This window comes from Macaca fascicularis, chromosome 1 (assembly GCF_037993035.2).
Source record: "Macaca fascicularis isolate 582-1 chromosome 1, T2T-MFA8v1.1".
NCBI lineage: Eukaryota > Metazoa > Chordata > Mammalia > Primates > Cercopithecidae > Macaca > Macaca fascicularis.
In genome coordinates this window covers 60,272,044-60,297,958 of record NC_088375.1, presented here as the reverse complement: position 1 = coordinate 60,297,958, position 25,915 = coordinate 60,272,044, and the positions used below count along the sequence as shown (strand labels likewise).

Below are 25,915 nucleotides of genomic sequence, written 5' to 3'. Positions count from 1 at the left end.
TGTTAGACCATCTAGTACATGCAGTAAATAAAAAGGGGTAGTTAGGAAAGGGAGAGACCGATACTGACTAGATATTTTCGGCAAGGAGATAATGGAAGGAACAGGAGTTTGAGGCTGCAGTGAGCCATGATGGTGCTACTGCACTCCAGCCTGGGTGACAGAGCGAGACCCTGTCTCCAAAAAAAAAAAAAAGAAAAAGAAAAAGAAAAAATTCTGACTTTTTACTAATCTAGGTTTGTCTGTTCCTGTTATTCTGTTACATTTTTCCTTGAAATAGCTTTTGTTGTCGCCATCTCTCTTTCCAAGTCAGATTCAATAGTCAGGGATACCGTTAACAATCTAGGAGCTATTTAAAGAAAAGACAGTAGTTTCACTGGAACAGCTACACCCCTTACTGGTTAAGGCTGAGGCTCTTGATCCAGACTGCTGGCTCCAACATTTACTATGTGATCTTACATGATTACTTAACTTCTCTGTTCAGTGTCCTTGTCATTAAAATGAGAAAATGGTACTTGGTGTTTATGGTTATCGAATGTATTAAATAAGACAATACATGTACGTGCTTGGTACAGCACTGACGAAGAGTAAATATTCAATAAATGTTAGCTATTGATATTACTACAGTTCTCCCTATTTTTTTCTGTTCTCTCTCTTGTCCCTCTTTGGTCTTTTGGTTCTCCCAATGCTTGTTGGCTGCAAGAGGAATAAGCTCAAATAAATTCCTCAGCACTCAAAGGGTTTTGATTATTTGTAGATTTTGATTATCCAGGCTAATTCCTACTTCCCTTTCTAATCTACAAACATTTAAGGTCATTATTTTACTGTCTGGATGGATATATGTCCTTTCAGACAACCAACCATGTAAAGTTGATTTTGGAAATCAACGCAAAACATTTTTTAAAATGCTGTAATACACTCCCACATATTTTACAATTTTATTCAAATCTAGAATATTTAACTTTTTACAACTTTTAAAATAGCCACTTGCAATTTTATGCACAACTCCCATATGAAAACGCTGCTTTCATAATGAACTATGAAGGGTTAAAGTCCAGACACACTTTCAGTATCTTTATCTAATCATGTCACTGGTAGAACTCTTTCCATGCTGTGTAACCAAAGAAGGCTGTTGGATTTTGGAACTGTTATGAGAACTAACATCCCAGTTGTGGATAACCATCACCAACTGCATGATAACCAGGTCGAGAATGGAATAAAAAAAGAGGCTTAAAAGAAATAAAAAGCTGATGAAAGCTAACTCTGATTGTTTCCCTTTGGTCTTCTTACTGTAATGAATTGCCAGCTCACCCAAATATTATCAGATTAAGAAAAGAAATTAAAAACCAATGCTGAATAGGAACTATTCCAAACTTTAAAAATAATCCCTTGTCACACAGCTGGTTAGGTACTGAAAACAAAACTAGAACCCAACACAAAACTCATAACCAATTGACCCTTAACTAATCTAAATTTCTGAATCCTTTGAGAACTGAAACTTATCACCGTAACATAAGTTTGACCACAATACCTCTGAACAAAGAAACCAGATACAAGACCTGCTGTTTTCCTGCATGTGATTCCAGTGGTGATGGAATAGGAAAGAACCATTAGAAAAAGAAACATATCTCTTATCTGCTTGTGGTTACTCCTCTCAAGGTTTACTCTCAGCCCTTCCTTATGTTACATCTACTCCTTAGACAAGCTCACCACTCTTAGGGCTTCAATCACAAATATCAGTATTTTTAGCCCATAATTTTCTAAGTGTCAGACCAACTACTTTCTGGAAATCACTATCTGAATGTCCCAAAGTACCTCTAATTCAACATATTAAAAAGTGAAACCATTTCCCCACTCAACAGCATTTAGCCTCCTGTGTTTGCCAACTCAATTTTGTCACACTATTTTTTTTTTCTTTTTGAGACAGGGTCTCGTTCTGTTGCCCAGGTTGGAGTACAGTAGTGCAATCATGGCGCACTGAAACCTCGACCTCCTGAGCTCAAGCTATCCTCCCACTTCAGCCTCCCAAGTAGCTAAGAGTATAGGCACATGCCACAATACCTGGCTAGTTTTACAATTTTTTGAAGAGACAAGTCTTACTCCATTGCCCAGCCTGGTCTCAAACTCTTGGGCTTAAGCAATCCTCCCATCTCTGCCTCCCAAAATGCTGGAATTACAGGTGTGAGCCCCTGCACCTAACCCTTATCATACAATTTTCTAACCAGTCACCTAAACCAGAGACCTGGTAGTCACTCCTGACTCTGCCCTATCTCAGGCTCATCCTTATCCCCATTCTATCAGTCCGTGTCTTGTCAATTCTACCTTCTAAACAACTGAATGCTTCTCTGTACTTCCCAGAAAAAAATCTCTGCCCAGGCCCTTAACATTTCTCACCTGGAATACTGCAATCAAGGGCCAATGACCTGATCACATCCTGACCCTCCCTCCCAATCCAGCTTCCACAGCTGCCAAAGTTATTCTCTAATATGCAATTCTGAGCACAGCAACTTTACTTCAAATCTTCATTCCTTTATTCTTTATCCACAGGATAACTCCCCAAATCCTCAAAATTACATACTAAGCCTCACATGACCTGGGTTTGCTAAGCCTCCTGCCTCATTTCTTATTACATTTCTAAATATATCTTTCGTTCTAGCCACACCGATATGCAGCTCTCAGAATAATGCCATTATGTTCTCATATTCTTTTTCTACCTTTGTAATGTACTGTTTCCTTCTTCTTTGTCCATCTAGCTTCTATTGTTCTCCAAATATCAGGCTAGTGTATTAACCACATGGCTGATCTAAAACACCCTGAACCTATGTCTTTATTAGAAAATTCACCTCCCTGGTGTTCTAATTCTTGATTTTCTTAATCTCCCCAATTAGACTGCCAATCCTTTGAGGGCAGGAACTGTGTCTTTCATTTATGAATTCCGGTGTCCAGTATAAAGCCTACTACAAAGCAGACACTCATAAAATGTGGGAGGATTCACAATAGGGCAGGTGGCTTTGATACACATTTATCATGAAACTAAAAATTAGAGTAGAAGGGCAGGACACTGCTTGCAGGAAAGAGAGCTGATGCCTTCGAAGCTCCCAGTCTCTCTGGTCAACAAACCAAGACTTCAGATGCCATCTCCTCCAGCTCTACGTAGAATATGAGTGAACTAGGCCACTCTCTACCTAGAATTCGTGTAATGGGTCCAAATGAGAAAGCTACTTTTATTCCCACAGGTTTGACTGTTCTAGGAGGATTCCTTGGGCTGAACAATTACTGCTATTGATTTTCCTTGAGTGAAATAAACCCCCCCCCAAAAGAATACATTCATGGTTTTAAATAGGCAGAAAAAAATGGTTAACAGATTGTACTCCTAATTAGCATTGTTCAACCAAGTGTTTCTCATTCCATGACAATGGATTATAAAGTGGAGTAAAAATGGATTCCAGATTGGTAGTGCATCAGATGTAGTGTTGGATGTATACAGGATACGATAATATGCTAAATAAATGTTTGGTACTTGTCAGAGGAGGGCACAAAGCACATGCAAAAAATAATTATCAACACTGACAGTCTGGAAGGCAAAGAGGCAGAATGCCTCCAGCCTGCTAACTAAAGTTGCTATGCAGACAAGCTCTCAAGAAGGCAACAATACTTTATCATTCAATTATTTACCAAATGTACCCTAATTAGTTTGTAGGACTGGTTATAAAACAAAGCTAATGGATTAAATGTTCCCTTTATGTACATTAACGGTTGACTGAAAAATATTATGTAAAATCTTTGGGTTTTTTTTTGTTTTTCTTTGTCATTTAAAAAAATTGAGATGTTAGAATTGAAGGAATAGCAGTCCAGACTAAATGGGAACATGCTACTGATCTTGCTTTATAAATGCAGGTTAAATCCTATTATAACAAATACCAACACAATGAAAATGTGCCTAATTAAAAGATTCCCAGGGTTCATGTGATGACCCACTTACTTCAAGATTTATTCAATATAATAAATATCAGATAAGCACTACAATTTGGACATCCTCTAGTATTTTCCTTTAACTATGCCCTGTATCAAAAAAATTTTAAATTAGCAAATAATAAAAATTTGAGAATATTGACCAAAGATTACCTGGCTCTTACTTTTAGGATGATTTAAAAATGCAAAATCATCTAAATTGAGTAGTTCCTAATTTACAGAATTTATAAACGTTAGACCCAATAATATAACACAGTGATTAAAAATCAAGAGCTAGAAGTGTCTACTGTATTTGTAGTTCAGAATTTTTTCTTTAACTACAAAGACTAAGAAAAATAATTTTTTTTAACGTTGTAAAATTACTGTCAAAAGAAAGTTTTACTACTAATTGTATGAACCCAGCATCTTATATTAGGGTTGTTTCACGGTATGAGAAAAGAGACTGAGCTTTCAAATACTCATCAATATCTACCTGGTGTGGTTCCCATTAGAAATGCAAGTGAATCTGGAAGTTTTTCCGCCTTTCCTAACAAATCAGAGATGATCAGAGCTGTTACTAAGGGAACTCCTCAACTTTTAGACACAAAAAAGATGCTGAACTAATGGAAACTTCATATGAAAGCCAAAAGTAGCAGTAAAAAAAATTATTTCATTATTTAGGATTAACAGAGACCAAAACAGCAATATTAGGAGCATACCACTTATAATAGTCATTCTTAGTGTCGGTAGGAGCGAGTGAAGGCATGCCAAAAGGATGGATGAAATTCTCTCTAGTGAGGAAGAGGGATGCGTTTGTTTGTTTGTTTATATATTTATTTATTTATTTATTTATTGATTGATGGAGTTTCGCTCTTGTTGCCCAGGCTGGAATGCAATGGTGCAGTCTTGGCTCACTGCAACCCCTGCCTTCCGAGTTCAAGCAATTCTCCTGCCTCAGCCTCCCGAGAAGCTGGGATAAGGGATAACAGGTGCCCGCCACCATGCCCAGCTAAGTTTTTGTGTTTTTAGTAGAGATGGGGTTTCACTATGTTGGCCAGGCTCGTCTCGAACTCCTGACCTCGTGGTCCATAAGGCTTCAGCCTTCCAAAGTGCTGGGATTACAGGTGTGAGCCACCGCGCCCAGCCGGGATGTATATTTTAAAAAACCATGTTTAATAGCATAATTTTGTGTTCAGAGAATTAAAAATATTTATTATTTTCAAAATACAAACTAGAGAAGGTAAACAAAAATCTTCTTGGCTGGTGAGAACATGCATTACCTTCCACATATGAGTGATTTTTCATTAGGGAGTATATTGGTATACTCCCTACACATAATCTCAAGGCAAACATTAGATTTTTATATTATTTAAAAGAGTCATAGGTTTACTGAGTATAGAAACACTGAACTATGAAAAGTATCAGCTGCTGTTATTAGTTTAAAAGTAAAGGTATATGATAAAAGTTTGTTTTCTAGTCACTGAAAAATCATCCTGCCTTTTGTTTTCTCAAGTTAAAAATAATAACCTGTTTGACTTACAGTTTATAGTTTGCCTTTACTACTTCTTGAACATTTGACGAAGGGTATGGTGTCCAAAATATTCTCTCCATGTGAATAGCTATTATTTTAAAATTCTCTCTAAGGATATTTTCCTTATATGGGGGCATTTAATATTTAGCCCTGTTAACAACACTCAAAAAAGAATCAAACTTTTAAATGCTGGCTGAAATTTCAATCCTCTGTTTTGAAGAATGTTGGATCAGGGGCTGTCCCTCTGTAACTCTGTGCCATCTCTAGAAGAAACTGTATGTATGTATACAAACAAGTCAAAGAAGTTTGAAAGAGGACAGTTAAGAGAGCTCTCCTTAACTCTTAAATGCACTGAACTCTGAAATGCACACAGAAACTCCCCAGTATCTCTACTATAAAGACTCAAGCATTTCCACTTTAAAGAGAAGTATGAAGACCCTGAAGCCCGCAAGATCTCAGGCTCTGAGGGCTCCATGGTCCCAGATGACATGGTCTCAAATGACTGGGATTTGAGAACCAGGCACAGGAGATTCAGTTATGGCCTGTCAATTCCCTCCCTTGGCCTATAAATACAGCTTTCCTCCTTCCTGCAATTTCGGTTTCCTGTGTCTCCATCAAGGATAAATTTTGGACTCCCACAGCTACGTAAGCTTTTAACTGTCATATTTGCCCTAGCATGTTCTTAAACTTGACCTTCAAATATATTTGAGATGTACGCCAATGTTGCTGCGAATATGGGGTTTTAGAGTCACCGAGCGCGGTGCTTTAATCAGGGCTCTGCTGCTTACTAGTTGAGCAATGCTGGGCAAGCCACTTCTTTTCTGTGTATCTCAGTTTCCTCATATGTAGAATAGGGATAGCAATACCCACCTTTCAGGGTGGCTAAGGATCAGCCAGTTACAACCAGGTATCAAAAGGCATATGAGCACAAGAACACCATCACAAAACCAGTTGTTAAAGAACAATCAAAATCAGTTTTTAAAGAGTAGCCTAATTAGTTGGACATGAGAGAAAATGAACTAGGCTAGGGAGATCTTAAGAGATGAAATCTTCATTTTATAATTTTATAACCAGTCCTTAGTGTCAGCAGCCACCAAATGAGTCTTGCATATCTTTCACTCTGACGTTAAAGACATAAGCAACATAATGGAACATGAGTGGTATATGAAAATCAACATTCTCTTTAACATAGTCTCAAGCCATTTGGACACTGGAAGTTGGTTAGAGTAAGTTGATGCTATTGTAGGAATCCACATCCAGTGACCACTAATATTGGGAAGCAGTCTCTTATTAAGCCATCTATGTTTTAGTTTCCTATAATTCAGATTTTCTCCCACTGTGACCTCTGTCTAAAAGGCAGGAATGAGGGGTTGTGAAACAAGGGTAGGGAGGTTGGATGGCAGCTGTTAGAAGTGAGACAAGATGAAAGCAGTACCTAACTCTAAGAAAGCAAAGGAAAAACAGAAAGGGAAAATGGGGGAAGGTCACCAAACAGGTAATTGTTGGTTGCTCACCACATTGCTCTGGGAGCTTTGGTTATAGTGGTGAAGAGACATTAATAAGGGGCTCTTTACAACTAAAGGTACTACTGAGTATATGAGGGAAGGGAGCAAAGATAAACACTAACTGAAGTAAAGTGTCCAGTTTTGTGGACCTCGATTGGTAGCCACCAAAGAATACCCAATAGCTAGTGGGGTGAAAGCATTCTGTGGCTCCTTGGGAAAAAAAGGTACCAGTCTACATGTTGAAGAGACACTCCTGGAACTCGATGACAGTAACATATATATTGGAGCCCCTCTTGGTGCTCTCACAAAAACTTGTGAATAAAATAACTTTGTAACAATATCCTTTGGTATTCTCATCCTTAGCTGAGGTCTTAGACCAACAGAATTACAAATTCTACTACATGGTAATTGATACTGGTAAGACAGACATTGAAAATGGATACAAAATAATTGAAAAACAAAACAAACAAACAAAAAAACAACCCCACACTAATCTATCCAGGCTTCTTGCAAATTTTCTCCCTGTAGCTCCCTAAATAAGGAAGCTATGGCCATCCTTCTTCTTACTCTGTATATACAGCAAAGCACAATCTAGTTCCCGAAAAAGTAACTGCTATATGGCCTGCTACCTAATATGCCCATCAGAACTTCTCGTCACTTGCTATTGGTAGCAGTTCTTGCTTTTGTCAGCTTCCCACAGGGGAAGACACTAAATTAGATGCAAATGCCCATATGCAAATCACTTCATTGAGACATTCATTAGAGAAAATGGAGAAAAGTCTCAAATTGTTCTACCTAGGACATCACAAATACCTCCATAGAAGTAGTTGTCAATGGCCAACAGTTAGTTAGTTCTTGGGCTTTTAAGCAAGAAATTTCCTGAAGGTACTTGGTGATTAAGGAGTAAAGTTTCAAGTGGTCATAACTCCTTGCTCATTTTGGTCTTTCTCACAGACAGACATACAAAATAGGCAAAGACATACTCTACCTCACATACATACATACACACACAAATACACCACGGAACTTTCACAACTGAAGTTTAATGTATATAGTTTTGTGGCCATTTCGGAGGTTTTTCTCTTGAAACATAGTATTGATCCATAAAACACAAGAAAGGCAGTGACTAAAATAGCCGTAGAAATTAAGAAAAGCCTCGTAAGATAAAGTGATAAGGACTGTAAAATCTTACTGTCAAGCAGTTTACAATTGATAGTTAAAAGCTAAAAGGCAGAAACTACAGCCTGACATATTTAAGTCTGCTTTTACTTAAGACTGTATTAAGTATTATGAACCATAACCCCTTGCAGAGAAGCTTACAGGGTCTTTACTTGCAAATTTTCTTTTTTCCTGTACCGATTCCCATATGCTCTGAAATCCCTTTGCTCTAAACCTAACGCCCCAAGTTATATATATATATATATACACACATACACACACACATCCTCTACCTTTGACCCATCTATGAACATATGTAAATAAAAAATGCTGCTTACTCGGAGTGTCTTGGCAGTCGGGGAAGGAGATGCTGGGGGAGAATCAGACTGAGATTTCCTATTCCGAGTGAATTCTTTACTTCGGGTATATAAAGAGGACATGGTTCCTCAGGATGCAGATAGACACTCAACCACTGGATTCTTCACACAAAGCTGGGAAATTTCCCCTGTAGGTTACCCTCACAGAATCTCTCCTTTTGAGTTGATGCAAGATGACTTTGGATAGAACTAAATAAAGGATAAAAGCAGCCCTGTAAATTATAGTCTTGAGCTCTGAACCAGTCCCCAGTTCCACAGAGTCTGAGTTCCATCAATATTTTCAATTCAGTTTTGACCACAGGTTCTCAGGACTGGTAGCTTACCGTAGAGGGTATTGTGCTGAGCAACACCTTTTATGCCTAGATTGAGTCCTTGATTCTCCTCAAAGGACACTTCTTATTGAGGCTTGCTCTCCAATAAAACCTGAGTCTAGGTTCCTGATGACACCAGATTAAATTCCAGAGGAAAGACGACCTTGGATCCTGCCGACAGCGAGTCTGGGAACAACTACTATCACTTTATCCAGAGGGAAGAAATACAAATCCTGTGGAAACCATGCTGTCTTTCCTTAGCTTGACTCCACTGGACTGTAAGACATTTGGAACTACTATGATAAAATCAGGTCAAACAACTTAAAAAACAAAAACAAAAACAAAAAGATAAATAAGGAACCAAGAGTTTATAAGAAGGAAGCAGTCTGAGGAAGTCAAGTTTCCCTAAGTCCTCCCAGACGAAGCTGCTTTTACATATAAACACTCACAGTCATACACACATCTTTTCCCCTCCCCTCTTCTATTTTCTGACATTCCAAATCCCTATTCGCTCAGTGAGGAATGCTGGAGAGGAGCCAAGGGCAAAGATTCACTTTCAACTCAGAATTCGGGTTGCCACTTGTAGGAGGAAAAGAAAGCCTGCCAGCTTCTAGGAATAAAGGGAGGCTCTTTGGGGGCATGCTGAGGGGCAAACTTCACCAACCTTCCAGTGTGCCCTGCCTCAGAGAAGGCAGAAGTCTCTAAAACTGATTGCTCTGAATACTATGAGAAGGGGGATTTTTCAACTTCTAGATCTCTTAAGTAACAACGCTCAGACAGAAAAATTAGTCAAAGCACCTCCAGGCCTTTAATGTTCCATTTTAATGAGATGCCATTCCTGTTGCACCATGAGGAAGCAAACCGAAGCTCTGGCTCACTGCAAAGAAAGTTCTCTGTCCATTACAGACCTTACTGGCTGGATCTGTAAGTATAAAGCTTACCAGAGTTTCCTAAGATGCCACAATCAGGGAAAATGACAATGGAAAGGGGTATAAAGGTGAGGGAAAAGAAAGAAGGGTCAGAAATGAAGAGAGAAAATAGACAGTAGTGCAACTGCAAGACTACAGGACTCAGAAGTACAGGAAAATGAAATTAAAAAGAGAGGAATTTATTTGCATAGTGTTGAAGGATTTTCGGATTTGACCTGGAAGAAACATCTAAAATTTAATCTTTTGCACTCTGTTGTTACCACTACACTAACCAAAATTTCTAGGCCAAATGCTTTCTAAGCCAACGGGTTTATCCCCGAAGTAACAACTCTCTTTTCTCTGGACTCTTGGAAACTCTATCCTGCTTTCCCTTCTTTCACATGAAATTTATACTTTTTACTTCAAACTTTCTCAACATGCTATTCTTTTCCCTCTAATTGCTTTGACAACTTCTTTATTCCTGGGATCAATTTTGTGAAATTAAATCAAGGGAAGTGATCAGCTACTTGGAAGTTGGTCTGAGGAATATAGGTTGAAAAGAGTTTTACAAACTCATTCTTTTAGGTTGGGAATGAATCAGAACCCCTTTATTAGGGGTCCTGGAAATTATTTAGTCTTCCTTAAGAAGACTGATCAATTCTATCATAAACCAGAATACACTATGTCTCAAAGGCCAACTGTTGCCAGGCGCAGTGGCTCATGCCTATAATCCCAGCATTTTGGGAGGCTGAGGTGGGTGGATCACATGAGGTCAGGATTTCGAGACCAGCCTGACCAACATAGTGAAACCCTGTCTCTACTAAAAATACAAAAAATTAGCCAGGTGTCATGGGGGGCACCTGTAGTCCCAGCTACTCGGGAGGCTGAGGCAGGAGAATTGCTTGAAACATTGAGGCAGAGGTTGCAGTGAGCCGAGATAGTGCCATTGCACTCCAGCCTGGGCAACAAGAACAACAACAAAAAAAAAAGTGCCAATTATCTTGGGAATTCAGATCTTATATGATGTATATTAAGGATATAGCTTATATAACTAATCTCATCAGATAAGGTGAGTCTCCATTAGATCTTTTCACTTAAAGAAATACTGTTGTAAACCTAAATACTAACATTCCCATGCTTGGTAGCATGATTGGCTAGGGAAAGCTTAGTGATACTTTTTTGTTATGGTGAATGAAACTCACCGGTTTACATTATTCTTTAAAGACATGGCAAGAACAACTTGATCAGACACAGTTTCCTGACCTGTTTCTGTAAGGTTCATATAGTGATTTCACACTCCCTGGCAATTAGAGAGGGATGTAAACCTCTTTTATTCCAAACTGGCCTCTCTGTCTTTTTTTTTACTTCTATCTTACGTCCACTTCTAGAAAGTAGTAACAATAACAAACTCTTTTATATTTTATGAAGTGTTTTAACATATATTATCTCACCTGATCCTCTCAACCACACTGAAAAGTATACCACCATACAGTCATGCCTTACATAACTGATGTTTCGGTCAACAAACCACATATACAATGGTGGCTGCATAAGACTATAATGGAACTGAAAAATTCTTATCACCCGGTATTTACTATACTATATTTTTAGTCATTATTTTAGAGTGTACTTCTCCTTCTACTTATATATATAAAAGTTAACTGTAAAACTGCCTTAGGCAGGTTCTTCAGGAGATATTCTGAAGAAGGCATTGTTATGATAGGAAGTGACAGCTCCATGCATGAAGACCTTCCAATGGGATAAGATATGGAAGTTAAAGACAGTGATACTGATAATTCTGACCCTGCATAGGCCTAAGTTAACATGTGTGTGTCTTAGTTTTTAACAAGAAAGTTTTAAAGTTAAAAAGAAAAAAACAGATAAAAGCTTATAGATTAAGAATATAAAGAAATATTTTTGTAGACCTGTATAATGTGTTTGTGTTTTAAGCTAAGTATTACTGCAAAAGGGTCAAAATGTTAAAAAATTTTAAAAATGTATAAAGTAAAAAAAGTATAGTAAGCTAAGGTTATTTATTATTGAAGAAAGAAAAAACTTTTTTATAACTTTAGTATAACCTAAGTATACAGTGTTAATAGTCTATAGTTGTGCACAGTAATGCCCTAGGCCTTCACTCACCACTTGCTCACTGACTCACCCAAAGCAACTTCTAGTCCTGTAAGGTGCATTCATGGTAAGTGCCCTATACAGGTATATCATTTTTAATCCTTTACACAGTATTTTTATAATACCTTTTCTCCGTTTAGACACACAAATACTTATCATGTTCCAGCTCTACAGTACTCAATATAGTAACATGCTGTACAGGTTTGTAGCCTAGGAGCAATAGGCTCTACAAAATAGCCGAGGTGTATAGTAGGCTGTACCATCTAGGTTTGTATTAAATTCACTCTTTGATGTTTGCTCAGGGACGAAATTGCCTAACAACTCATTTCTCAGAATGTATCCCTGTCGTTAAGGGACTTGTGACTATATTACTATCTTACAGATGAAGAAAGTGAAGTTCTGAAAGGTTAAGTGTCTTGGCCAAAGGCACACAGCCAATAAAAGGGGAGCAAAACACAACTGCCTGAAGAATAAACTTTGGTTGATTAAAGTAAAGTAAAAACAGATCTGAAAAGATTTACCAATTCAAATCCTTCAGTAAAATTCTGGGTATTTGAGACACTTGCAGGAACACATCATATATACAGAGGAACATAGATAAATTCTCCAGAAAGCTGAATGTAAGCTCTTTTTTTCTTCATTTGTCTTTTTGTAGATTTAATTTTTTTTCAACACAGCCAACAAGCATTTATTGTTCCTTGCTGACTGAAAAGACATTAATTCCCCTGTGAAAACAAGAACTGAATGGAAATATTCTTGACCACAGACTTCTACAGGATGAGCTTTGCAAACAGCCACTTGTTTAGAAAATAACTCATTCCAGATAAGCAGGATAGGATGTTGAGTTCATCTATTTTATTTCTTGTGGGTAAAAAAGAGGGAGGAAAAAAGTCTATAAACTTTAGGGTGAAGGCCGGGCGCGGTGGCTCAAGCCTGTAATCCCAGCACTTTGGGAGGCCGAGGCGGGCGGATCACAAGGTCAGGAGATCGAGACCACAGTGAAACCCCGTCTCTACTAAAAATACAAAAAATTAGCCGGGCGCGGTGGCGGGCGCCTGTAGTCCCAGCTACTCGGGAGGCTGAGGCAGGAGAATGGCGGGAACCCGGGAGGCGGAGCTTGCAGTGAGCCGAGATCGCGCCACTGCACTCCAGCCTGGGCGACAGAGCGAGACTCCGTCTCAAAAAAAAAAAAAAAAAAAAAAAAACAAAAAACAAACAAACAAAAAAAAAAACTTTAGGGTGTTATTATAACTGAATTAAGAGCCCCAGGTAGTCAGCTCAACAGAGTTTCCAAAAAATATAAGAACTATCAAACAGAAGAACTGCATATGTTTGTTTTTGAGATGGGACACATCTAATGTGTGAATAAGCCAATAAAATGCCTCATGATGTGAATCCTAATCATTGACTCTCATTGATTCAATTCTCCCAAAAGTTAGTAAAGGAAGAAATTAATGAACCAGTTAAGTAATTTCTACTTTTTCCTCTTTTTATTTTTTAAATTGAAAAATCCTAAATGGCATGGTTTAAGGGTGATGTTAGATAAAATGCTCCCCAGTGATGATTTCCAATGTTAGCAATATAGCACAGTACAGTACACATGGTTTGGGAAGGGTATGGATTTGAGGTCAGATATCCTGGGTTGAAATTCTAACCCCTGCTTAACTGACTGGTATGATCAAGTTCTTCAGCCTTATTGAATCTTATTTGGTTCATCACCCAAAATAGTGATAAGGATGCTTATTTACAGAATTGTTATATGGTTTAGGACACACATACACACACACACACACACACACACACAAAATCATCCATCACAGTGCCTAGCATGTGGTCATGTTCAATACATGGTCATTATCACAAAAAATGCTTGGTTAACACGCACATGCATGTATAAAATATATGTAAGAATCTAAATGAAACCCTGAAGCAAAGAGCTTAAATATCAATTTTTATATTCTATGCACTTATTTTCCTTGTGATTATGTAAAAGGTTACTGAAAAAGACGTCAGAATCTCCTTTTCAAATGCTTTAAGAAAAAACTTATCTCTACCTATCTTTCTCCTTATCTCTTCCCAACTTTCCTTATTTCTTAGAAGGCAAAGCCCTGGCAATAAGAGGAGGGTACAGTGGTGAGGCAGTAGCCTGGTCTACTTGGGTTTAGTTAGAGGATTGGCTTTACACAAGGGACTGAGCAAATAAGTAAACATATTGAAAACGGCAACTAGGTTTCTCATTGTTGGAGAAGGCAGGCATAAATACAAAAAAAAAAAAAAAAAGGAAAGCTAGAAAGAACCCTATGTTGGTATGTAGGAATTGAAGGTATTGGTATGAACTTATGATTTTCAATATAGATAGATAAAGAAATAAAGATGTAAACATACGTGTATATTAAGCAAATGCATCCATACATATGTCTTTCCTAGCTCTGTCCACTGAAAGGGGCCTGGGAAGAGCAACACTCCAGCAGCATTTAGCATGCCTAGTGCCCAGATTATTGTTTCTAAATGCCACTTTCTACTAAGAGGAACAGGGCTCCCTGGAGAAATGGCTAATTCCAGAGCTGGGGCAAGGAAACAAAATGAGCCCGATATCTTGTGCTAGAAGGTGAGAAAGTTCTCAAACAACACTTAAATGATATGACATAAGGACACAGAAGCCTGCTTAAAAAGCCAAACCTGGGATAATAAGAGCATCAAAATGAATAATGATAGCAACGAATTATAACCCACTGACTAGGAACCCCTGAGTAGACATTGATATAAATAAATGAATGAAAAGAATAAATGGGAGGAGAACAGGTTCTTGCTTACAATAGAATGCCTACTAATAAATATAGAAGGAGTAATAAAGTTAGAAAAATTACCATTTGGCAACCATGACTGTAAAATCAATCCAAGAAAGAAGTATTAATGATATTCAAAGTAGTGGGTAAAAGTAGAGGAGAAATTGGAGTTTACATAATCTCAAAGTATCACATCACACAACATTTACTAATCACAAAGGAGGAAAAACTAACTACCATGGAGAAACCTGGCAGATGTCATCTCAATTCAGCGATCAAAGACAAGACCACTAGTAACATGACAAACTGATAGCATGAAATGAGAAGAGTATAGTATCACTTCTATGACATTGTGGCCAAAAATGCATAAACTGGGTCTAATCATGAGAAAACATTGGATAAACCTAAACTGAGGGACATATATGACTGGCCTGCTATCTTCAAAAATACCAAGGTCGGCCAGGCGTGATGGCTCATGTCTGTAATCTCAGCACTTTGGGAGGCTAAGGAAAGCAAATCTCTTGAGCCCAGGCGTTCAAGATTAGCCTGGGCAATGTCACAAAACCCCATCTCTATCAAACAAACAAACAAACAAAACAAAACAAAAAATCCAAAATTAGCAAGGCAAGGTGGCGCCCACCTGTAGTCCCAGCTACTCAAGATGCTGAGGTGGGAGGATCCTCTGAGCACAAGAGGCAGAGGATGCAGTGAACTAAGATCACACTACTGCACTTCAGCCTGGGCAACATAAAACAAAACAAAACAAAACAAAAAAAACAAGGTCATATAAGTCAAGGAAAGTCTAACTAGAGATACACAAAAATTGGGTATAAATAGTGATCCTGGATTGGATCTGTCTGCTCCAATGGACTTTATTAGGACAACTGGTAAAAATGTGAATGTGTCGCGCCTGTAATCCCAGCACTTTGGGAGGCCAAGGCGGGCAGATCACCTGAGGTCGGGAGTTCGAGACCAGCCTGACCAACATGGAGAAACCCCATCTCTACTAAAAATACAAAATTAGTGGGGCGTGGTGGTGCATGCCTATAATACCAGCTACTCAGGAGGCTGAGGCAGGAGAATCGCTTGAACCTGGGAGGCAGAGGTTGCGGTGAGCCGAGATCACGCCATTGCACTCCAGCCTGGAAAACAAGAGTGGAACTCCATCTCAAAAAAAAAAAAAAGTGAATGTGATCTCTACATAAAGGATATACAGCAATTCTTTAATCTATTCTTGAAATATTTCTATAAGTTTAACAGTGTTTAAAAAAAAACAGAGTTTTTTCATCTCACTACAGTGAGAAAGGGGCATAAGGAAGTGACTTTCTTTTTTAATTCCTAACAACTTTTGAAAGATAGTCTCTCATTACAGAGGACTCTAAGATTATATGTTCACCAAAGAATTGGGTTTGCTAATGGAAGCAGGTAGTCACTTGAGCTAAAGGTACAATGAAACTCATTGTTAGGTTATGAATCAATTTAGTGGCCACAACCAGATCAATAAAAAGTGAATAAACAGAATAGCAAATGCTGGAATGCATTACACATAGTAGACTAAGGTATAGGTATGTTTTTGTCAAAGGTATTTGAACCAGAGGCACTCCATCTTGAATGGGGGCTGGGTAAATAAGGTTGAGACTTACTAGGCTGCATTCCCAAGAGGTTAAGGCATTCTCAGTCACAGGATGAGATAGGAGGTTGGCACAAGATACAGCTCACAAAGACCTTGCTGATAAAACAGGTTGCGATAAAGAAGCCAGCCAAAACCCACCAAAACTAAGATGGTGACGAGAGTGACCTCTGGTCGTCCTCATGACTATTATACACTAATTATAATACATCAGCATGCTAAGAGACACTTCCACCAGTGACAAGACAGTTTACAAATGTCATGGCAACATCAAGAAGTTACCCTATATGGTCTAAAAAGGGGAGGAACCCTCAGTTCTGGAAATTGACCACCTCTCTCCTGGAAAACTCATGAATAATCCATCCCTTGTTTAGCATGTAATCAAGAAGTAACCATAAAACCAGCAGCCCTTTGGGCTGCTCTGTCTATGGAGTAGTCATTCTTTTATTCCTTCACTTTCTAAATAAAGTTGCTTTCACTTTACTCTAGGGACTTGCCCTGAATTCTTTCTCGTGTGAGATCTAAGAACTCTTTCTTGGGGTCCAGACTGAACTCCCTTCCTGGTAACAAAACCACAAGATCCTTCAAGGCCCAAAGGATATCAATAGTTAGGTGGACATTACCTAGTCTTTCAAAAATGTCTCTGCCTCTTCCTCTAAGCAATTTTTTGGTAGGTTAGTTTTATAAACTTCTGAGTAGGTACAACACACAGTATTTTAGTTCAGATTTAGGTAAGAAGGTGATGAGTCAAGTATTACCAGTTAAGAAGTACAGTTTAAGTTCTCTGCTCCTCCTTTTGGAACAGGGCAGTCATTTTCAGTCCGTTTATGAATATAAGATCCAAAGAAAATATTTTTATTTTCAACTGATACTTTTCTTCCATCAACTAACAACTATTAAGTTCTTATTCTATGCAAGGTACTATTAGGGATAGGGATATACAAAGTTCTGTTAAGACATGATTGGTGTCTTTAAAGAGATTATAGGAAATCTCAAAATTTGTATCACTACAAAGATCTCCATACTGTTAAAATTAATATCAAGCCCTACTCTTCCATATATTTTTATATAAATAATTTTGATCTCATACTAAACAAACAATTTGTTTTTAAAGGAGACCATCAATAGCACACAGCCAAGTTGGAAGATAGTCTAGAATTCATAATAGCTTCATTTACTACTCTACGCTTTTATAGGGACGTTTTATTACTGGGTACTTAGAAGGGCCACAATGTTACTTGGGGGCAGGAAATAAGAAGTTCTAAAGGAAATAGGAGGTTCTTAGTCATTTCTTCTCTTTTGATTTTTCCATCTCAATCCTGTTTTAATTTATGTGATGTGAAAATCCTCCCCTTTTGGGGGTGATGGAAAAGACCAATAATGATAACGCACATTTAATGTTGACTCCTGTACAGATGCTCCTGAGTGAGGGAGACATATTAGGGACTTTACCACAAAATGAATCACTTACTATCACTTCTCCTTTTGTGATGGTAATCATCTAAAATGACTTTAAAGAGTCAGCCTTCATTCCACTTGTAAGGAAATGCAGAATACAGAAAAGTCACGCAATTCTTTTAGTGTAATAAAGGGCCTTTGACACTTTGTGAACAAGCAAAAAAAGCTAAAAATCAGACCAACAAAATATATCCACTAACGGCTTATGCATACTCTAGTGGGTTGCTAGGAGTAGGGGGAAGAGATGGTGCTATTTTGGAGTACAAGGCAGCAACAGAGAGGCAAAGCAAGACAGGATCTACAAGTTGCACAGCATGGAGCTCACAATAACTTACTAGCCGACAAAATGTTCCCAATCTTGTTCCCATATATTTAAATAATCATGCCCTAGTGTCATGAATGTTTAAGTCTCAGAAACTCATTTAAGGGTAAGAGATTATAAAGGTCCTTTAAGAAAATCATTCTGCAGGCCGGGCGCGGTGGCTCAAGCCTGTAATCCCAGCACTTTGGGAGGCCGAGACGGGCGGATCACGAGGTCAGGAGATCGAGACCATCCTGGCTAACACCGTGAAACCCCGTCTCTACTAAAAATACAAAAAAAAACTAGCCGGGCGAGGTGGCGGGCGCCTGTAGTCCCAGCTACTCCGGAGGCTGAGGCAGGAGAATGGCGTAAACCCGGGAGGCGGAGCTTGCAGTGAGCTGAGATCCGGCCACTGCACTCCAGCCTGGGCGACAGAGCAAGACTCCGTCTCAAAAAAAAAAAAAAAAAAAAAAAGAAAATCATTCTGCAAACCTGTCCTAGAATTGGTTCATGAGTTTAATATTTTGAAATTAAATTTAATTTTAGCAATGGCTTACAAAAAGCAGAAATGAAAACCTACCTCTTTTTAATGTGAACAACATAGCTTCTCCCCCTTCACACTTTTTTTGTAGGCCATATAGGCTAGAAACATCAGTAAAGGTATAAGGGGCAGAGGTTTGTCACAGGGAGGGGAAGGGGCAACACTTATCACAAGAGCTTTTGAAAATATGTGGGGACACTGATTGGCACAATGATTGGAGAGTGCTATTGGTGTTTCAAATGCCAGGCTGAGGGATGCTGAATGCTTGCTATTCTGGAAATAGACCCACATAGTGAAGAATTACCCTGCCAAATGCTCACAGCACCTTGATGAGAAAAAAAAAAAATGCTTGAACTGATTAGAAGCAGTAACAGGGTATATTATATATTTTTTGATTAGCTTAAAAGTAGCAAAAGGGTTCTATATAGTGTCAGTTAAACACTGAATAAGTAGCTTTAAAGCATATGATTTATCTGAAATTTTTGTTAAGACTATAAATATTTAGTGCAGTTAAGAGTTAGGGAGAATTGGGGAGATAGTTTCCTCAAATTAATCAGATATTACAATTTAAATATGTGTAGTCGTACAGAAATTTTATGTCAAGAAAGGTGTTTTAAAAACTTAAGGAGAAAGGTACGGAGGAGAAAGGTATGGAATTAATTTTAGAATAACTTTTAAAATAAATAAATCCATTCAGTTCTCAAAGGTATCTATGATAGTTAAGTTGTGCTTATAATCTGTATGCCAGGCAAAACATATTACTGCCTGGTAGCAACATACTTAAATTTAAGCTCACATGTTTGATAACGATCAGTTTCTTGAAAATGTAACCTATAACTTAAAGAAGGTTCAGAAATTCTATGTAAGTTTTTAAATTGTCATCAACTTGATTTTAAAAAATATTTTGTTAGTTTTCTTTAAAGCCTATAAATGAGGGTGAATGGTGCATCAGGTGTTAAGAAAAATAATTATTTCCCATTTTTAGTTAACTGCAGAGTTTTAAGGAAAAAGCCCTAAGAAAAGCAATCTATGTATGATTCATCTAGAACTTTAAACATTTCAACTAGTCTTCAGAGTTGTGAATTTGCAGTTGATCCAGAAATAAAAGCTGCTCTGTTCATCTGGGTTTACTAAAAATACTCCCAAACTTAACATCTAACTACTTCTTCTTCTTTTTTTTTTTTTTTTAAAATAACATAGATCCTGGAAGAGTATACAAAAGACTCTTCCTGGTCAACAATGAACTGACATGCACCATTTTTGCTTTGCAGATACTTCTGACATATACAGTGTAAATGTTTATTCATTTATCAGTTGTCTATGTGTCATCTATACACACTTTATCTTCATGTTTTCAGGTAAAAATACTTTAAAATAGTTGAAGATGAAAGATGTCATTGTACTACCAGGTTTATCCTCTCATTTCCTTTATCCTCAACTTATTTTCTTTTGTGTCATCTGAATCCTCCAGATATCGAACTTTTCGTTTTTATACCTTTCACATTTTCACTGGAGATCACTTTGTCCCCTTCATTAGGGTTCTGTCAGGAGAGATTTAAGATTTGGTCCTAGCTAAAAAATATGGCTGTAGCTCTGAAGATGACATAAAAGTTTTTTCCCATGCCTAAGATTTCAAATATATATATACGTTTGAAAGAAAAAACAGGGAGAGCATTATTTTTTTGTCCAGATTATTTTTGCTCACTGTAGGTAAAAAACAGTCTGTACATACATGTAAAAAAAAAAAAAAAACAAACCAAAAAAAAAAAATCAAAAACCTTTCAGTCCCTACATAATAACTCAGAAATAAAGTTTCTTCAGCCAGCTATGGGGATGAGGGAAATAATTCCCAGGGTATACACATTAATGGTCCTATCAACTCTGTCATTCTCACATTGCAATGCCAATGCAATTCCACATAAACACAATTATGCTGAGGCAAACACTGTTGCAGAGTATAAGAACTACATATGCACTGTTCTAAGAAACACAACTTGTGAGGTTCATGAGGCATGGCAATGTTTGTGGCAAACAGGACCAATGTGAGAATCAAATTAATTAGATTCCTAGAGTCTACTGCTTAGCATGCAATACAGTAAACAACTAAGCTCCATGATAACTGAGTTGACTGGCATACAACCACAAATTGTTCTCTTTGAGCACAAAGGGCATGTAAGAGCTAACAGCTGAGTGTCCCAGGCATGGTTCTAGGTAGTTTGTATGATACCACATATGATGTTACTAACTAGGCTGGTCAGTTTGGGTGGTGATAACAGTGTGTTGCTGGAGTTAAAGTTACAGAGTCAACCCCTGTATGCTTAGTTAGCACCATATTAAAACAAAAATTTTTCCATGCCACAGACTATTAGTGACCTAGCTATCTTACAAATATATGCTGTTGGTCATAATACAGACTGAGTGTGTCCAAAACCCATCATTACAACTGGAACTAAAATAACTGGAATCAAAGAGCAAAGCTGATCCACACAGAAGGATGAGCACAAAGTCAAAGGTCCAATCCTTAAAACCTGTACCACCTGGGTATTATCAAATGTATTTTTCTAATGCTGTTTGTGGGAAGTATTCAGACTTTATTTTGGTTTTTCTTTGCCTCAGTTCTTAGCCTCTTTTTGTTGTTACTAAACAAGTTGGAGGCAAAACAATCTAGATTTTGGCTTCCTTCTTTTTATTCTCTGAAGCAGTTTATGTAAGACAAGTATTATTATACTCGTTCCTTGACAGTTTGATGAAATTCATCCCCCAAATTACTCTAGGCTTGGTGTCTTTGGCAGCAGGTTGGGGAGGTGGTGGTGAAGTATGATTAAATTTCTTTAAAGGTTACTGGACTTCTTTGTTTTGCCATTTCTTCCTAAGTCATTTTGATATTTTATATTTTCCCAGAAGGGTGTCCACTTAAATCAGGTTTTCAAGCTTATTGTCATAAAGTTGCTCAAAATAATCTTATATTTTAAATACGTTTATCTTAACTTTGTCCCTATTTCTCTTCCTAATACTATTTGTTCACACCTAGTTTTTTTTGTTTGTTTGTTTGTTTGTTTGTTTTTTGAGACGGAGTCTCGCTCTGTCCCCCAGGCTGGAGTGCAGTGGCGCGATCTCGGCTCACTGCAAGTTCTGCCTCCCGGGTTCACGCCATTCTCCTGCCTCAGCCTCCTGAGTAGCTGGGACTACAGGCGCCCACTACCGCGCCCAGCTAATTTTTTGTATTTTTAGTAGAGATGGGGTTTCACCGTGATCTCGATCTCCTGACCTTGTGATCCGCCCGCCTCGGCCTCCCAAAGTGCTAGGATTACAGGCGTGAGCCACCGCGCCCGGCCCACACCTAGTTTTTCTCTAGTTCAGCTTGTCAAAGATTTACTGCATCTTAACCTCCCTAATGGGGCTCAGTGTGCAGTGGCTGGAAAAAGTAGATTCCCGGGTTATGTATGCAGCTCAATTGTTATACGTGTTGCTTTAAGGGACCTTGAAGACTTTTCCCTCTCCCTGTTGTTGCCAAAATAACTGCCTCTGATCTGTTTTTGTTTGCATCCCAGGCCCCAGACTAGCATATAAGATGCCTTTGAGTCCTAGAACACTGCAGTCAAGGTGGACATTGCAAAATAAAAAGGTTTATTGAATTTTATATCTTTTCAAAGAATCAGCTTCTGGTATTAACACTATTCTACTGCTATTCTGTTTTCTGTTCATTAATTTCTGCTTTTATCTTTATTTCATTCCTTCTACTTAATTTGGGCTTACTCTGTTTTCAACTTCTTGAGTTTAAAGCTTAGCTCATTTATTTTCACTTATTCAAAATTTTTAACCTTAAACATGTATTTAAGGTTATAGCTTTCTCTCTTTAGCTACTCTACAAGATCTAATGTGAAGTAATCTCATTGTTGTTTAACTCTAAATATTTTGTATTTCTCATTATAATTACCTCCTTACCCATGCAGTATCTACAAGGAAGTTTATACTTTTCAGAAGTGTTCTTTTCTTCTCCAGCTAACTTTTTGTTGCCATTACAAAAAAACTATAACCCCTCCATAATCTCAATTCTGTATCTCCAGATCCCATCTTTCCAGCTTATTCTTTCTACTAGGGTGACCCTGAACTATCATTCAACCTCATGGAATCTCCACTGTCTCTCATGCACTTGATGTTCCTTCACTCTACTCTTTATCGAGCTTACATTCCATGATTTATCATTATTATCATCACTCACCCCTCTCTCCCCTCATAGTGCTTGGCAAAACTACAACCTTGTTTAAATCAAATTTTCTGCCTACTCCACACCTGCACCTGTGCAACTAAATGTGGCTGAAAAAAAAAAACAACCATGCTCATTGGTCTCAATTTAAATTCATTACTTTGAACCTTTAGTGGACTCTAATGCACACACAGATACTTCTCTACTCCATTTACTTTCCTAGATAAATACTTCACCCCTTTCCCTTTTAACTCAAACACCCATCACTTCCTTCCTCATATTCTTTCTTGGCTGCTGGTCTTGCTTTCTATTTCACTAAGAAAACTGAAGCAATTAGAAAAGAACTTCCACAGACTATCACCACATTTAACCACCATTTACCATCTTCTCACTTGTTACCATTGATGAACCTAACATGCTTCTATTTGAAGTCAAATCCTTCAACTTGTACTCTAGACCCTACTCAAGGACCTCATTACAGCAGCTCTCCATTCTTCCTCCTACATCATCTTTTGTTGTTGCTGTTGTTCTCCATTGGGATCATTCTCAGGAGCAAACATGTAGCTTAAAAAACACCCTTTTACGGCACGGTGCAGTAGCTCACCCCTGTGATCCCAGCACTCTGGAAGGCCGAGGTGGGAGGATTACCCGAGGCCAGGAGTTTGAGATGAGCCTGGTCAACATGGCAAAAGCCTGTCTCTCCTAAAACTACAAAAAATTAGCCAGGTGTGGTGGTGGGCGCCTGTGATCCCAGCTACTCAGGAGACTGAGGCAGGAGAATCACTTGAACCTGGGAGGTGGAGGCTGCAATGAGCCAAGATTGTGCCATTGCACTACTCTAGCCTGAGCAACAGAGCAAGACTCCGTCTCAAAACAAAAAAACACCCTTTTCTTGACTCTATCTCCCCAAAAGCTGCCACTCCATTTCCTTGCCAACTCCCCTTCCTGAAAAACTTATCTTAAAAAAAAAAAATAACTTTTCTCAATGTTTCCAATTCCTCTCTTCTCAATGTGGCTTAAAATTACTTCAGTCAGGCTTTCTGTCTCACTATTCCAACAAAACCACTCTTATCAAGGTCATAATGTTATCAAAATCAATGGTCGTTCTTAGTCTTCATCTTACATGACGCTATCAGCAACATTTAACACTGTTGACAACTATCTCTTTCCTGATACTTTTTTTTTTTTTTCACTCACACTGGAAAGGACACCAGATACTTCTTGGGCCCTCTTCCCTTTTCTATATTTTCTTTCTGTTATCTGATACAGTCTCATTGCTTTAAATATCATCTAAATACTCCACAGCAATTTGGCAGATCTGTATAACCAAACTGCCAAAATTTCCAGTGGAAATCTAATAGGTATCTCAAACCATCATACCTAAAATTGGATTCTGGCCGGGTGCAGTGGCTCACACCTGAATCCCAGCACTTTGGGAGGCCAAGGTGGGCGGATCACTTGAGGTCAGGAGTTCTAGACCAGTCTGGCTAACACCGTGAAACCCCAACTCTACTAAAAATACAAAAATTAGCTGGGTGTGGTGGCGGGCACCTGTAATCCCAGCTACTCGGGAGGCTGAGACAGAGGAATCACTTGAACTCAGGAGGCAGAGGTTGCAGTGAGCCAAGATGGCACCACTGCACTGCAACCTGGGTGACAGAGCAAGACTCCATCCAAAAAAATAAAAAATAAAATTGGATTCCTAAGAAGTCATTATATGAAAAAAATACTTGCACATGCATGTTTACAGCAGCACAATCTGCAATTGCAAAAATTTGGAACCAGCCCAAATGCCCACCAATCAATGAGTGGATAAAGAAACTGTGGTATATATATATACTGTGGAATACTACTCAACCATAAAAAGGAATGAAATAATGGCATTTGCAGTGACTTGGATGGAACTGGAGACCATTATTCTAAGTGAAGTAACTCAGGAACTGAAAACCAAACATCGTATGTTCTCACTTATAAGAGGGAGCTAAGCTATGAGGATGCAAAGGTGTTAAGAATGATACAATGGACTTTGGGGGCTCAGGGGAAAGGGTGGGAGGGGGGTAAGGGATAAAAGACTACACATTAGGTACGGTGTACACTGCTTGGATGATGGGTGCACCAAAATCTCAGAAATCACACTAAAGAACTTTTTCATATAACCAAAGATTACCTGTTCCTCAAAAACCTATGGAAATAAAAAAAATTAAATAAATAAATAAATAAGACTGGCTTCCTAGTTTTCCTCCTCAACCTGCTTCATTTTTAGCCTCCCCCATGCCAGTTGATGGTAACTCTATCCTATCAGTTGCCTAGGTAAAAAACCCTGGAATCATCTAAAATTCCTCCCTCTGTCTGCCACATCCCACAAGCCCTTCCAGGAAATGTTGGCTCTACCTTCAAATATATCCAGAATCTTACCAATTTTCAACAACTCTATTGCTGCCATGTGATCCAAGCCCCTATCATCATTTCTTGCCTGGATTACTGTAATAGCTGCTCAGCTGCTACCTCTGTCTGAAGTCTAATCTCAACACAGCAGCTTGAATGATTGTTTTAAAACTTAAGTCAGATCACATCACTCCTTTACTCAAAATCCTGCAATGGCTCCTCATTTTGTGCATAGTAAATGGCCTATGATGCTCTACATTCAGATGATCTGATTCTCTTTCCTGCTACTCTCACCTGTCATTTCTTTCATGTGCCAGTACTTTCCCACCATATGGCCTTTGCTCTAGTTGTACCCTCTTGCTAGAGGACCTCACTACAGTACATCTGAAGAAATGTTCTTCCTTCAGATATCTTTGTGGCTAACTCCTTCAGTTTCTTCAAATCTCAACCTGTCAATAAGATTTACTCAGACCCACTGTTTATATTACAACCTGTACTTTCTCTACCCAATCCTCTTTATTCAATTCTCCTTTCTAGTTTTTTTTTTTTCCAAACTGCATCAGTGTCTAACATATTATACACTTTATTATGTTTGTTGTTTATGGTCTGCCTTTATCATCTTACTCCCTGCTAGAATGTACACTTCAGCAGGTCAGGATCTTTGTCTACATTGTTGACTAAAGGATTCCAAGAGCCTTGAACAATATCTGGCAAATATTGGACAAATAAGTATTTGTTGAAT

General features: G+C 38.3%; 1 protein-coding gene and 1 pseudogene across 22 annotated transcripts in view; one reads left to right on the top strand and one right to left on the bottom strand.

The window, feature by feature from the left end:
- PPP1R12B (protein phosphatase 1 regulatory subunit 12B) overlaps positions 1-25,915 on the bottom strand; it is a 241,358-nt gene that overhangs the window by 42,958 nt on the left and 172,485 nt on the right. For 2 of the 22 annotated variants that reach the window (XM_074033035.1, XM_074033055.1), the window contains one exon: positions 8,481-8,708. The exons of 19 other annotated variants lie outside the window; for them this stretch is intronic. In XM_074033035.1, coding sequence (XP_073889136.1) covers positions 8,661-8,708 — 48 coding nt within the window. In that variant the 3' untranslated portion in view covers positions 8,481-8,660. Of the gene's footprint in view, positions 1-8,480; positions 9,244-25,915 lie in introns of those variants that run through there. One more of the 22 variants, XM_015448159.4, reaches the window with a different exon arrangement.
- LOC123571085 (small nucleolar RNA SNORA70) lies at positions 21,957-22,074 on the top strand (annotated as a pseudogene).